Source organism: Merops nubicus, unplaced genomic scaffold (genome assembly GCF_000691845.1).
Source record: "Merops nubicus isolate BGI_N331 unplaced genomic scaffold, ASM69184v1 scaffold21655, whole genome shotgun sequence".
In the NCBI taxonomy this organism is placed as follows: domain Eukaryota; kingdom Metazoa; phylum Chordata; class Aves; order Coraciiformes; family Meropidae; genus Merops; species Merops nubicus.
The window spans coordinates 9,775-26,388 of NW_008611924.1; the positions used below are offsets into that span (position 1 = coordinate 9,775).

Genomic DNA, 16,614 nt, shown 5'->3' on the forward strand with positions numbered 1-16,614 from the left:
GTTTCTTTGTATGGGACAGCAGCATATGTTTTGATAAGGATCAAATACCTGGCTTCCAAATCTACAATGGGCAGACTGTGATGTGCCTCTCCTCCCCTAAACAGTAGTTCATACAAATAGTCACACTGGCTCTCACAAAGTAACCAGCAAGTCCCTCTGCCAGTGACTTCTCTGATAATACAATGAACATCTGTACATGATTAGCAGGTTAAAGGGTAAATTCAGACCCCCCTAAAGCATAAGATATATCAATCATTTTTTGTTAAATGTGTAACATCTGGCAACTTGCATTTAAGTGTGTCAAAACAGGTATCTGTCACCAGGACTCACTATTTAAACCCTTCAGTACAACATCTGTGAAGGTCTCAGCTCACCTGTTAACTGTGAACAGACCTTAGTGCCTCTATAAGCTCTCTATACCCTCTTCGAAGATGTAGCAGAAATGCAAAACTGTTCTACATTGCACTGCTTGGCTTTTATAAGAATCATAGATGTACTTTCTATGGTGAAGCCTCCTTAAATCACTCACAACTACAGTAACCTTCATGCAATGATTCATCTGCCTCTCCCTACACCTATTCTTTACTCCAGCTGCCAAGCCTCTTTGTCATTAATGTGTGGTACCAGGTCCATTCCTGGAGATCAAAGGAAATATTTCAAGGCCTAGGTGTTTAAGGTGACACTCATGAGAACATGAATACACTACATCTAATATTTTTGCTTATAATTAGTACGTCTGGTAAAAGCTAGAACCTTTATTTTTAGATATCGATGTAAATTAATTCCATTTAATTTAAACTTTTGAATTATTCAGCTTAACATGCATGAAGAAAACAATTTTATACCTGGATTGTAAGAAAACCTTAATAATCGCTAAGAGATATTGAAGGGTCTGGAGTTCTAGAAGAGTGAAATGCTTGAGCACTTCTTTTATTTTTTAAGGTCATCCTTAAGCCATGAAAAATTACTTGTAGTAAGGATTTATTTTTTCCTAAACAAAACCCAACATAGTAAAATATATATATTGATGAAAAAAAATTATTGTGTATTTAACATTAGTCTTGCTGAAGTTGCCCATGTACTTAAGAGTTGTTTTCATTTTTTTTTTAATTACTTATCATCTTTTTTGTCTACACTACTTCTAAACTTCTTTTGAGACATTCTTGGTTTAGGAAGCAAAGTGTTAAAAATTATTCATTAAGTTTTTGGAATTTTCATTGTTAAAATAAATTAGATGAAACAGTATTAAAATAATAATATAAGTAATTTTTAAAACTAATGTAAGTTCATAAAAAGTACCAGGATATTTTATTTTTCAACACTTTCATTAGCTTGTCCCTTAATAAAAACTTATGCTATTGTTCTGGCTTTGAACATGTCTAGTTTTTCTGATATTAAATTGTTACTTTGAGCTTGGACTAAAAAAGAAAACAAAAGTTCTCCAAAATACTTAATGTGAGAAATATGTGTCTATGCGTTGGATAAGAAGTTGGCTGGAAAGACTTGGTTTTACATCAGTGATGGAAAAAGATAATTAATTGGTGCCTTGATAATTAAAAACAGACCTCACTGCAGGAGGCACTGGGGAGTATAATAAATTTGCAAATATATGTATATAAAAATATCTCTCTGAACAAAAAGGACAATGTATGGTTCAATCTTTAAAGAAATGAAAACATGTTATTAAAAAATTCCTAGCAAATGTTTTTGCTATCTTCTTTTCCTAATCAAGAATTATGTCTTTAAATGGCATGGCAGCATCTGCATCTGATAAAAATCAAATAAAATATTTCCGTAGAAACAGATGGCACTGTTTTTAATTCTTTGTGGCCAGTTCAGGTATTATGAGAATGAATCATGATGTAAGCCAGCTTTGCATATAAAGTATTTTTCTGACAAACATTATGAATAAAGGTACATTTATGTTACCTGTTTCATCTAGACCAATTCCTCTCACCTGCTAAAACATAAAAATCAAATGCCTTCATCTCTGTGGCTGCTTGATATTAAAGTAAAGATTTCCTGTCTTTTCCTGCCTAGGTGCTGAGGTGCCTTAGTTATTTTAGGGGTTAAAAGCTGTAGCCACTGATGCGTATATATTAGGCTGTATTCATAGAACACGGCTTGTAGCCTGACTCAAGCTATTACAGTCTAACAACAGTGACCAATAGAAAGAGAAGAAGATCCAAGAAAGCTGAGGTAAGCCCAAACTCTGAAGCAGTGTCAAATTAGGAACAATAGCTAATAAGGTGTTTATGGTAATACATCTGGGAATACTAGCATGTGCTTTAAGTTTTATATGCTATTAATTCTTAGGAGGACAGGAAGCAAACACAGTGGTTAGCAGCCAAAGGCTGTGAATTTACAGTGATTTCTAAGTGGTTTCAGATAGCTCCAGGAATCCGACTACCAAGGTAAATTACTTTATTTTTTTTTAAGTTATTAAGTTTATGAATATTCACTCAGTGAGGAGGTGCCTTTTCACTGTGTAAACTAGAGATGTTATTCTTCAGAAATATTTTATTTGTCCTTTTTGGAATATTTCCAGATAGCAATTTCTGAGGCTGGAAATCTGTAGGATACTGCACTTGTTATTGCTAATAACAATGTTGAAAACTATTAAATGACCACATATCATATGCAGCAACTTAACGGAGCTCTTAACCTTACTGATGCATTAACTCTATGACAGAATTTACTGTTTATTTAAATACTATTTTCGCCAGAATTAACCTCCTGTTTTTGACCAGACATTCCAGCTCAGTCCCTTGGTCCTGCATTGCAAAATGCTTGCTAATCTTCATCAGAAAGCAAGCAAGATAAAAGCATTTGTGGAGCACGGTTTTTGAGCTTCACAAAATGATTTTGTTCATCATTTAATGGTGAAAGAGGCTAAACAAATCAAATAAGTAGGTAAAATATATAAAAGACTCATGACTGTATATGATATAAATTGATTAGGACTTACTTTTTGTGCCATTTAGATCAAGCATTTGTTTTGGCTGTTTGTTTAACAGAAGGAAATTCATAACTTTGGATGTGAGAGAGTGAATGAGGGAGGGGAATGGATTACTCAGACATATTCTCTCCAAGCTTTTAAGAACATGCCCAACAAACAGCTGTTAAAACACTCTTTGATCTTTCACTTTTCTCTGATGGGAAAGTCCTTGGAAAATCTGATCCAGATGCCATTATAATTTAAGAGAGAGGAAAAATGGAAAAGAGGGTATGATTAATTTTGAAAGGAGGAACTCTGAGTACAATGGTATTTATATCATCATGTTATTGACAGCTTTAGTGAAGATGGCACATTATATAAAAGTAGTTTATATATAGCTCTGTACAGGAAAATTTAAACAAATTGATAAGAAGCACTGATATGTCAGAAAAATGATCCATGTTTTCATCATAACATCAGTTAAACTCATAACCAATGTGGAATCTAAGTTGAATCAGGAAAATATTCTTCAAAATATAGCATTGAATCCTTTATACCTGTGTATTACTGTTCATTTTTTTCCTTAACTTGCCATAGGTAACATCACAGAGGATAGAATTTGACTGTTTATAAAGGAAATAGTATTTTCTATGTGATACTGTGTTGTTACTCTAATATACTGTTTCAGAGTTCTGTTGAGAGACAGCTAATTGTTTTTCTCCCCTTCCAAGGCAAACAATGACTCTAAAAGTCTATACAAGCCTTTTGCTCTTATTCTTGGTCAATTCTGTGTGGACCCGAACTGTGAGACAAGTTTATGATGAGCTGGATCCTGAGCATTGGTCTCACTACACTTCTGAGTGTCCACAAGAGTGCTTTTGTCCTCCTAGCTTCCCCAATGCATTATACTGTGATAACAAAGGACTTAAAGAAATACCTGCAATTCCAGCAAGAATTTGGTACCTCTATCTTCAGAACAATCTAATTGAAACAGTTTCAGAGAAGCCTTTCGCAAATGCCACTCATCTGAGGTGGATAAATCTGAACAAGAATAAAATTACCAACAATGGAATCGAGAGTGGTGTTCTGAGCAAGCTGAAAAGGCTGCTTTACTTATTCCTGGAAGATAATGAATTGGAAGAGGTGCCTGCCCCATTACCAGTGGGCCTGGAACAGCTAAGACTGGCTAGAAATAAAATCTCAAGAATTCCAGAAGGAGTCTTCAGCAACTTGGAAAACCTTACCATGTTAGATCTGCACCAGAACAGTTTGTTGGACAGTGCTCTTCAAAGTGACACCTTCCAGGGACTCAAGAATCTTATGCAACTCAACATAGCAAAAAATTCACTCAAGAAAATGCCTTTAAGCATTCCAGCAAACACATTGCAGCTGTTTTTGGACAACAACTCCATTGAAGTGATACCAGAAAACTACTTCAGTGCAATACCCAAAGTGACTTTCCTTAGGTTGAACTACAATAAATTATCTGATGATGGTATTCCCTCAAATGGGTTTAATGTTTCATCTATTCTAGATCTACAGCTGTCTCACAATCAGCTCACTAAAATTCCACCAATTAATGCTCATCTTGAGCACCTTCACCTTGATCACAACAGAATCAAAAGTAAGTGTGTATTGTCAGCGTGGAATCCTACCAGGACATAAATATTTTGAAATGTCTAAACTACAAAAAAAAAAAAAAAAAAAAAAAATCCTTGTTGAAATAAATAGATTAAAGTATGCTGTACATTACAGGGAGATGAGCAATAAGACTTCCTATAGGCCAGTTTTCAAGTCAGGTCTAAAATATGACAACCAATTATGTTCATGGAAGTGATACTACATGCAAAAAATGTTCATATGTATACAGAAGAAACACTTTGCAAGCGGATCAGAAATATGAACAGATTAAGGAAAATTTGTGTATTCACATTGCACTATATACATGCCAGTAGCCATTTTTGTGGGAACAGAAAGGCTAAGAGTAAATAAATAAGAAACAGTAATAAAAAAGGTGGTTGTGACAAGTTAGGATATTCAATCCACATCTGTACGATTTAGTTTTTCAACATTCCTGAGCACCTTAGGGACTTTGCAGTCCCTAACAGAATTGCGGTATGCTCGGTTCTTCTGAGTATCTCTCTACTCGCCTAAATTATGTGGTAGGAGCTTAAGGTTAGGCATCTTTAAAACAGAATAAAATGTTGGCTGTGATCAACACAATCTATTATAAATATGAGTAACTACAAAGTGGACATTGACTACTTCAGGCTTGAATATTCTCCTCATCTTTTGTTTACTGTGCACAAAATGCTGACTCTTGGGTTTAGACTTCATGAAAGATCTTTTCACTGACTTTACAGAACCTTTCAGGTTTATCATAGAATCATAGAATCCTTTAGGTTGGAAGGGACCTCCAAGATCATCAAGTCCAACCATTGAGCCATTAGGGCTCTAAAGTCCTCTGCTAAAACAGATCAGAATCTGTCAGGGTTGGAAGGGACCACAAAGATCACCCAGTTCCAACCCTTTTGCCATGAGCAGGGACACCTCCCACTAGATCAGGCTGCCCAGAGCCTCATCCAGCCTGGCCTTAAAGACCCCCAGGGATGGGGCCTCAACCACCTCCCTGGGCAACCCATTCCAGGGTCTCACCACTCTCATGGGGAAGAACTTCTTCCTCATGTCCAGCCTGAATCTGCCCACTTCCAGCTTTGCCCCATTCCCCCTAGTCCTGTTGTTACTCCATATCCTAAAAAGTCCCTCCCCAGCTTTCTTGTAGGCCCCCCTAAGATACTGGAAGGCCACAAGAAGGTCACCTTGGAGCCTTCTCTTCTCCAGACTGAACAGCCCCAACTCTCTCAGTCTGTCCTCGTAGGAGAGCTGCTCCAGCCCTTGGATCATTCTGGTGGCCCTTCTCTGGACACGCTCCAGCAGGTCCACATCCCTCTTGTAATGGGGGCTCCAGAACTGGATGCAGTACTCCAGGTGGGGTCTCACCAGAGCAGAGTATCCCCTCAAATGTCTTCTAACATTTTCCACTTTGCATAAATGAGACAGATTTTTTACCCAAGACAACAGAAGCCTGTTGTCATTAAATAGTTCTGCTTCTAGCACTGTTTCCAGATTCATCCAGGTACACCAGAGACGTAACAGGGACATTTGGTAAAGTATCTGGTCATAAGTTCTACAGACCTTAAATCCTTTGTTTCATGCCCCAAGCCCAAATCAAGGTCATTACTTTCTATTTGCCACTGCACAGAAGGTAATCAAGTCTCTCACTAAATGGCTCCTTACTTCTATTTTCTGTCACAGTAGTTCAAAAATATACTAAAAATAACAGTTTAACTTCTGTGTGAGATAAGGACATATAAAAGGAAGGCGTCTATTAATAATTTAGGTTAATTCACTCCATTTTGCAAAACCAATGTATGAAAACTTCTAAAGGGAAATTGATTTTGTACAACTGGCAGATATTTAAGTGGCCTGCAAGAAGTCTAACAATTAATTAAAGTTAGGGCTTACACGATATGTTGTTACTGAACATATTTTATTCTCCCTGGTTACAAAAGGATTTATTTTAATTGCTTCACTGCAGGGCCTCAGGTGCCGACTTTATCTTCTGCCACTTTAAGTGGACACTAAATTGAAATCAATGGAATGTAACCTGTCCACTTTAAGAAATGTTTTATGCCTAGGTAGCATTTAAAGATCTGCCAAATTCTCTCTTTTTTTCTAAATCAGTCAAAAAAGGTTAAAACTATGAAAATTGACCTGTGTAGTATCTGCAAACTCAAGTCTCATTTTCCGATGACACATGGGTACCCATGAGCTTAAATCACAATAGTTTTCCACAAGCCTTATATTCCTTAATGCCTTTACCACTTACCAAAATTCATTGCTAACTAACTAAAAAAAAGTTTTTTTTTTTCTTAGTAACTATATATAAAGTAGTTAAAAAATACTAGAAAAGGCAACCTGACATCTTAAATGAAGCACAGGTATTATGTAAGGCACATTCTACCACACAGCATAATTGTTCAAGAGGTAAAGGACAACAACACAGTCTACATGAGACGTTGCTCTGATAGACCATATCTCAAAGGGTCTTTAGGATTGCAGGCAAGGAATGTAATTCCATCAGGCAGGAGTAATAAGATGTGACATTAATTCTGCAGATTATTTTTGTCTTCTTAAGACCAGGAAGCTGGTCTTACTTCATTTTACTTTAAGATAACCAATATAAAAGATTTGAAAGAAAAATCTCTGTAAAAGCCTGGATCAGGTTTCTCCACAAAGAAGTTCCTCCTCAGAGTTTTTTATTATTGGTGCAGTACAACCCCTTTTTATAATATTTATTCTCAGGTACCCCTGCACACCTACCAGTTGCTGCTTTATTTTCTCTTGATTGTAGTTATACTGCTGGCATTGCAAGAGCTCAGACATCAAAATTTCTATGCATTGCCATGATATTTTAAAGTACACATGTTAACATACTTATTTATGGGATACACATGTGATGCTCTGGGGCCATGTCAAATAATGGAAAAATGAGTGTTAGAGGAAGCAAAAAGAACAGAAAACATGAAACAATTATGTAACAAGTAAGCAAGGGTAAGCAGGTGGTATTACAGTGCTATCAAAAGAATGGCAAAAGGGAGTAAATGGTAAGTTCCCCTAGAAGGACACCAGGATATTGGGTAGCTCATCTGAGTGAAGATTATTCCATGTGTAGAGAAAGGGAGAAGTCCTTGGGTCGAGTAGCAATACTAAAATCCATTATAGGATATTTGGAAAGAAATGGTGGAAGTTACAGATCCTGACTAATTGTCAGACCTCTCTGCTATAGCTGGTACTGGCTTTTTTGCCAGAAGAGCCCAAAGGAACAGAGTTTCAGGCTGTTCCATGGCTGCTGCAGTTAAATACTATGTGGAAAGGAGAAAGGGAGCCCAGCTATATGAGTTGGACTACAGTAAGTGCAGATAGAGGTTAAAAGAATAGAACAGAAAGAACCTTGCACTTATATATATCAGAACACATCTTTCTAGATTGACTTATTTCCTGAACATTTCTTACTTATGAGTTTTACTGGAAAAGAAACAGGATCTTCCATGTTTCTTCAGAAGACATAGAATATTAGCCATTAATGAGAACCTCTACTGCAGTTTTCCACTACAGCATCTCCAGAGTCTCATTTTTAGTATCACTTAACAGTACTGTTGACAACAAGCGGAATTCATCTTATTTGAAATAAACATCCTAGATTTTTGTATGTAGTTTGAGTTAGTCATACAGACCACCTACTCAGTTAGTGGAAAGAGATCCATAATTGCAGAGGGAAAATCATCAGATCTTAAGGGGATGTGAACCACCTTTTGGAAATATTTCTCTCTCACCAGAGTTTATAAAGAGTCCAAATGGTTGACTTAGACTGACACTTACCCTCTGCATAGATCAGTTTAGGTTGGGTTAATTGTACCGATGTAAATTGCTTGCCCTGTCCCTCGTGCTTAAGAAAAATTCAGCAATATACCCAAGAACAGGATTGCAAGAGAAGAGGAGAGAGAGAGGCTTTTACTCCTCTGATAGTTTGTGTAGGATTTACTGTTCATGGGAAAGAACAATAAAAACCCAAACCACTTCATACTATACATCATCAAGAAATAACTTCTTCATAGGTGGCCTGTAGTTAGATGGCTGCTGCTTCACTTTAAGGCTGGAGTAAGTAATGCAGTGAAAACAAGCGCAGTGGGGTAGTTTCTGGGTCAGAGAACACAGAGATTTAAAGCACACTTGAAGCTGTCTTGTCTCCTAAGGACAGTAGTGCTTACTGAAAAGGCAGATATTTTCTACAACATAGTGTTGATTCACTTGTAAAACTACTAATAACTGCTTTCGTAATGAAGTCTCACTCTCAAGTTTCTTGTTTCGTAGCTCCTCACATGAAAATAAGCTGTAGTTTGTTTCTTTCAAGAATATAAAATGCTTTATAAACATTACTCAAATTTTACAATATAAGCAAAGACATTTTGATACCACGGATATGGTAAAAGTTTTACGCCTTGGACAACTGGATGTATTTATCTAGTTTCCATGTCAAAGATAAAGTCCATTTCCAAGATACTGTAAACATCTGAGCAGTTTTTCAAAATAGGGTAAGCTTTCTTCTTTTGAAAACAAAATATTTTTTTTAGATCATTTAGCCTATTTGGTGGATTGTAATTAAAAGAAAAAAAATAAAGTGTATTTATTAAAACTGCTAAATATTAGGGGAGAAAAAACTCAGTTGAAATATTTTGTTTTCCTATTTATGGACTGTTAAAAATCTGTGCTTAAAAAAATCTGTTACACACATTCTCCATCCAATCACTTTTCCTATATGATCTGGCACCAACAAGATCCTCAACCAGTCAGACCAGTCACTAAATACCATAATTTGGTCAAAGGAATTTGACATCTTTGATAAACAAGAACTACTTCAGTGTTTTCTGGAGTAAGGTCATTTTGATGCTGAAACAGGGGAGAAGCAGCCTCACTATTCAACAACTGAAGACAAAATATGAAGACTATTTAACCAAGTGGCAGTGAAGAGGTAGCTTAGGGGACACAATGTAAAGAACCCAATCTGTTCAATTCTTAATAAAATGGGTAATTATTTAAGCCATAGGTTCAAATATCTGAACTAAAATAAGCTACGTGTGATTTCTAAGGAATTATAAGCACTTGTTTGCTTTCAAATTAGGAAGAAAAATATCCCATTGCACAAATCATATTCTTGCAATTAAAACCAACTATACTGGATAACTTGAGAGAACAGGAAAGTACAGATGTTAAAAGTTACAGACAGTATACAAAGAGCTCCTCTGATTCAATACCATTATAATTTTGAATGTAAGATCTTCATTGGGGAGCATGATCAGCTAAAATTAATGTTCTGTCATTGTAGTAAGATGCTAAGATCCTTCAATATTAACCTTGCTCTGCTCTCTCTGAAGGCGGAGAGCTATTTCTCAGAGAAGAGTTACCCAGTAGTTATCTAAATTAGTTTCCTCTCTGTCCAAAGTATAACTATGCATCTAGTGGACTTTATTCATAATCACAGCACATTAAGTATGTGATTCACTGATCTAAATTGCATTATGTTAAGATGTTTTTTTGCTTCATCAGACAAACCGTCAATTGTTAAGCTGGCGTTTTCAAACTATGATTGGAGTAAGTGTCTCCTGCACAAATACCAGTGGAAGCCTTTATTTATTTATTTATCTATGTATTTATTTATTTATTTATTCTAAATGAGTTTTATATTCATTAACCTTACCATGGAAATTACTTAACATGTTGATCTACACTTTCAGGTGTCAATGGTACTCAAATATGCCCAGTGTCAATTGCCATAGCGGAAGAATATGGATTTTATGGCAACATTCCTCGCCTCCGATACCTGCGTCTGGATGGAAATGAAATTCAACCTCCAATCCCATTGGACATCATGATATGTTTCCGACTACTTCAAGCTGTTGTCATATAAAGATACCACAGTGTCACTTTTCTGGTGTGAGATTGCTAAGATACAAATTTTGCTGGAATTAAACTTGTTCTAACTCATAAATCAAGAAGTAACAGCTTTATTTTTAGTTTAACTTTTTTCTTTGCTTGCATCTTTTCTACTGCTGAAAAGATTTTTCTTTCAGAATAGATTTTGGATGGACATGAAACACATGCTTAAGACTTTACCTGGGAATTCCTAATACAAATATGTTGAAAAGTCATCTGCGTAAGATCCCAGATATTCCAAAGTTCTTTTTTATTCCATCTTTCTTGTCAAATGCTACAATGTCTATCCTATTAACATCATTGTCATAGACAAATTATATTTCCTTATTTTGTTACATAATAACTAACACAATGAGTTTGGGTGCACTTGATTAAATATATATGCTAGAAAAATCATGAGTTGCATGACTACTAGTTAGCAGAACTGCTACTGCCTTTTCAAAGACAGTGACTAAAGATGAATAACCACTTAACTTGTAAATAATACATAAATTGCTGTCATCCTTTGAAGACTGATACTTTTGTGGTATGAGGTCTAGGAGGCTCAGAGTCCAAATCAATATAATGAATATATATTGTTGTATGGATTTGTTCAGCATACGATTTGAGAATTGGAATACACTGATCCAACTCAAATCCAGGAACAAGACAATATGAGATGAAATCTCGGTCTATCCAAGTGCCAGTTTTCTTCTCTTTCATTCTTAAGTATTTCATTTCTAGTTTTGACACCATTTCTTTCTGTAGCTTTGGGATAGTCATTGAATATCTAATTTATTTGTTTCTTTAGAGATAAAACCCAGAACAGAGATAGTTAAATATTTCACACACTAGGTTCTTCACAAAAATTGGAATGAACTTTTTCATTTCAATTCCTGATTGGAATGGCCAATTAATATAATGGTAATAGAGAGAAAATTAAGAAATTAAAAGATACATTCTCTACCAAATATTTACTGAACTAGAAAAAACATTTGCATAGGCATTGTATCAGTTTAAGTAAATATGATCAACTCAGAGCAGTATTTGGGCAACAGCTGACTCATATACATGCATATAATAACACTGGATTTTAGAGAAGTTCAGGCATTTAGAATACAGCACACTCACAATTCATTAACAAGGGAGATATCAGTGGTCATCTTTTAGTGAAATCTGTTTTTTTTCTCTATTTTAATAAGATAACATTGGGATTTCAATACACAATTTGAATATTAGAGTCAGCTGTTCATTGAGAGAGTGTGACATTTTTACTTCTGATAGCCAGCTCAACGGACTATCCATTGATCATATTATTGTAGTATTGTATTTATAGTTTGAAGCCATTAGTTGGTCTTTAATAGCTTACGTCTATTTCTAACATTTTAAAACTGGTCTCAGTAACAAGCATTTAAAGATTGTGCATGTGTTTGTTTTGTTTGTTTTTTCTTTGAGGCAGAAGAATTTTCTTGAAAGTATATTATTTTTGAAGGGTTGAGAATGGAAATTTCTAACTTTCTATTTCTTTTTATCTCAAAATCAGGCCTTACTCTGCTCCAATACACTAGTGGAAATAACCTAGCACAGAAATAACCCATTCAGAAATCTTATGATAAAAACATTTATTTTTGCAGGTATTTTATATAATTGCTGAAAACCTCCTGCCCTTCTAGCAAAATATTTTCTCTACTTAAAAAGTCGCTACAATGTGTATGCATGTTTACCTATGTTCTTTACTCAATAATAGCATAATAATTTATTTTTTGGAAAAAAAATATATATGACAATACTAATTAAATTATAACAATAATTACGTGCTTGTACTTGGAAATTAATTTCTACTTTAAACAAAGAAAAAATACATATACTCCAAGGTGAATATACCCAAGCATATATGCATATTATTAATATTATCTACAGTTCTAACTGGTAGTACAGCAAAGCATCTTGAAGTTCCAGACAAAAATTATGACCCTTTTAGGCTCTATTCACTGTTCTACGGTTTCTTGGTAAAACCAGAAATAAGTAACCCTTCCCCAAAGAGAGTCAAGCTTTTATATGATAACGGTTGATATATAAAATCATATAGGGACACAGGATCATCAAGGTACTCTATTTTCTTTATATCATGATGTTTGAAAGCAGGGGCACATAATCTGATTAAATCACTCTTAGCAGTTATTTTCCACCAGCTGGTCTGATATTAATGGATTTTTCCAGTTCACTGTAGGGTGGAAAATCTTATAAATTAGTTTTTCAAAGGTCAGTACTATCTTATGGAACAATCTTTGGACACTTGCAGTTTGATGCTCAAGACTTGTTCCTGTCAAAACCTAGTTAATCTGAGTGAAGACAAAAGTGATACATCCTCGGACAAACTTTTGTTGGTCTGAAGAGCTGCTGCTGCCAAGTGCTCTGTGTTCTACACCTTTGATGCAATCCACTGATTCTACATCTGGGAATTGTTTAATAAAGAGAAAATCTGAAGTATCCTCATTTAGGCTAATTTGTCCCATCTTGATTCTCTCTCACAGAATGAGCAGTATGAAGTAGAATGAAAAATAGTTATGCTATTGTAGTGACCTTCACAAGATAAATCATCCCTGGTTGGGGTTTGATCTACTTTATTGCACGTATGTCTCTATTTACAATAGTTTTAATGTTCTTAAGCATTCTGGGAAAGTTGGTGAAATTTCCCTTCTGATTACAATAGCAGGGCTAAATTGCATTATTGTGTGGAATTAAAGAATGTAGGCTTTCAGCCACACCTCATTCAATCCATTTGTTATGCCAGAAGACTACAAAAGAAAATGTAAAACACAATGTCCTTTTCCCTATGAAGAGGGTCCCTGAAACAATGGGGAAAACATCAGTGTGCTTGAGAGTCTGATGTTAATTCTTCCTAATCCAAGACTGGTCTAAGACTCCCCACTGATATATCCTCACTCAGAAAAAAAATGTGGTCTCTCCCAATGCAAGAAGGGAGGAACAAGTCTCACAGCTGCCTTCATAAAGCTGACATTTGTTTCACTTAGTTGTCAAAGCACATTGCAAACAGTTTCAAATGGAATATCAAGGTCAGAAACAAAGACATTTACAAGAATAAGAAGTTGCAAACAAAGCAGGTCACCTTAAGTAAACAGCAGTTGTGGTCAATCACTAACGAAAAAACACTTAATGCTTTGCCAGAAATGTGTGTTATGTATGAGCTAATTTTGAAATTATGGGCATTAGCACAGATGAGCTATCACCTCAGCCCAAGGTACAGACATTTGCTCTGTGAAGAAAAGCACTAAAGGAAAGTGAGAGGCTCAAGAACTGAGAAATATCCAGACATTTCTGAGATGTCTGCCAGCTTGATTGGAGGCTGGAAGCAAGGTCTATCAAAAGACTGTGTGGTTTTACAATGCACCTGGTTCTGCGGAAGAAAAGGCCTTTATAGATGATGCCAGCATAGCTGAAAATTCAGCCCTATATATATATATATATGCATATACACAAAACTCTCTCTTCCATACTCTGGCATTTTCTGTTTCTTTCTCAAGATTCCAGTTTGCTATCACTTCCTTCTTCAACATTTTAAATGAAAAATACCACCACAGCAATCATCTGCAGATGCCAGTGACCACAGCAGCTTGTATGAGACTTGAAATACAGACACGGAGAGGTAAAAATTTGGAAGAGAAAGAAAGAAAGCAAATTTGCATGTTTGTAATTAATAATTCCAACACATATCCTATGTCACTGAAGTGATTTGCATTCACCTTTGCTGCCCCCCAGGCAGTTTCCAATGTTTGCCGCAAATACTTGCTGTCAATTTTCCAGCCTAGAAAAAATATTTGCTGATATTATATTTCAGATAGTTTCATTATCTATATGGAATCAGATCACTGAAACACCTAAACTGTTGTGTTGGTTCTTGAACAGCTTCTGTCATGTACGGCATAGAATCTTTGGTATTGTAGAAGTCAGAGAGTAAAAATCCTCCTCTTGACTGAAAGACTCCTCCATAATTGCATTTTGTTTCCCCAGAATTGCTCACCATTTAAATATAAAGGGTAGCTCTACAAGGCACCATATTGTCTGTGTAATGATACTCTATTAGTATTAGCATTAGTACTAACCACTTCAGCTCAAACATATGAAGCAGTATGCATAATTTGCATCATATTCTGCCTTAGCTAATTTAACTCCTTACTCATTAGTAGAGGCAACATTGCTTCTGCATCCTGTGCTGGCTCTGTCAGTGCTAGATGAAACAAATCTATACCATAATAAATTTGAAAACTTTCCCAGTACTGTTGTTTCTTGTACCTCCTGCACTGTTGCCAACAGCCTGAGTATATCTATTTTTTTTGTCCTGGTTTCTGTGGCATATACATTTGACCAAACTATCTGCATACTAGCTTGATTTAGTTTTGTTTCTTCAGTCTTTTTCAGCTTCATGTTTATGCATGCTGCGCTAATGGCTGTCCTGATTTCATGTTTCTTGTCAGTTCATCTGCATCTGGGTTTCTCTAGGGTCTGTGCTCCCCTGACTGCCACACACTTACTGAGGCTGAACCAAATGTCCCATTGCTCAGAGCATTCGCATCTCCTATGCATGTGCACAGGCCCAGGTTGATGCTGTCATGTAGATACGGTATATTTGGAAATCGCTTTTCCAAGGCTTCCTCTCCCTGCCCTCAGTCTTTCTTTATAGGAAAATTAGTAAAGAAACTGGAATCCCATCTTTCACAAACAAAAAATGTTCCTAATTAAATGCTGGGACAATGAAAGTTACATGTGGAATCAGCAGCTCTCAGTGAATATAGGCTTTCGCAGAAAAAAAAAAAATCATTTATTCATTAAAATATTCTATGACAGTTTTTATGAATTATTACTAAATTCAGAAAAAAATATGCTAATAGTTTCAACCACAATAAAGAAAAAAAAAAATCCACTAAACAAATAAACAGTGCTCATGCTTCTTATTCAATAACCTCGTTGCTAAAATATACATGTAGTGTGATATGCCCCTCTCCAGGTAATGAAATCCTGGAGTTTGTCTGAAATCATACTCCTACTACTAGGAAGCCTATTTCAAGGAGAATAATCTCCTTGTGATGCTCTACTTTGTTTCAAGAGTTGAAATTATCACTGATTCTGTATCCTTGCAGTGAAGCTAGACATCACAGTATTATAGGATTATATATTATTATATAGGATTTAGGTTTATAGGATTATAGTATTATATATTATCTAGGCTCCAATACTTGTCTAAATCACAAGCAGAGAGAACTGGAGTGTAGTTTTTTTAGTTGGTTGGTTGTTTTTTTCTCTGAGGAGGGCGTTGTGAGCACCATACTAGAGGTTCTCACTCTTTTGGGAATTCTATGATTTGTTTATTTTAATGACTGGAACTGCTTCAAATGAAAATGACTGATGAAAACCCTTCTCAACATTGCTTAGCAGCAGAATAGGCAGGAGTTACCCCTCGAACATCTTTGAGAAGGCTGCCAGCTACAAGGTTCCCTACCTCTGAATTACTGGCAAAACGGGGAACTGAAAGCTGTTGGTGAAGATTTTCTCTGAAGGTCATGGTGTTTCAGATCTTTTAAAAAGCTAGTCAGTTATGTGTTTGTTTTGGTTTGGTGTAAGTTCTTTAGCATTCAATTTAAAATACAAATTATAAACAGGGTGTGAGGTTTATTTTCCATTTCAATAAGAAAAGTAGATGAAAACATTTAATTCTTAGTCAAATAAACATAAATATTTTTTTTACTGGTCTGAACGTCAAACAAATAAGCAGAAAACCCAATTTTGTCTTTTCAAGTCAATATTTCCATGCTTTCCTTTTTTCCTTCATTGTTCTTTTCTACATTTGTATTTTTCTAGTATCATGTAACAGACTTATCAGGTATTGAAGAACACTGAGAATGATTTCTGCTGCAATATTATGCATGCTTCTTATTCTCCTCAAAACATTAATAAGACATGTGTCTGTATTTTCCTAAGTTTACAAGCTCTGCATCAGGCCCCTTTTTTGTTCTGATTCAATTGCAATTGGTGTTAATGTTTCTTCAAGATGCCTATGCAGGAAATATAGCACCCCCATGGTTTCATGTCTTTCTGTGGTGCCTGCTTTCTTCATATTTAGCCAT

The 16,614-nt window shown here is 35.6% G+C and overlaps 1 protein-coding gene across 1 annotated transcript; it reads left to right on the forward strand.

Moving 5' to 3' along the window:
• Positions 1 to 2,145: 2,145 nt before the first annotated feature.
• Positions 2,146 to 10,476, forward strand: KERA (keratocan). The gene is made up of 4 exons (XM_008941397.1): positions 2,146 to 2,199; positions 2,320 to 2,414; positions 3,670 to 4,562; positions 10,294 to 10,476. Exons 3-4 carry the CDS (start codon positions 3,677 to 3,679, stop codon positions 10,464 to 10,466), a joined length of 1,059 nt encoding a protein of 352 aa, XP_008939645.1. The 5' UTR covers positions 2,146 to 2,199; positions 2,320 to 2,414; positions 3,670 to 3,676; the 3' UTR covers positions 10,467 to 10,476.
• The last annotated feature ends 6,138 nt before the right edge of the window (positions 10,477 to 16,614 follow it).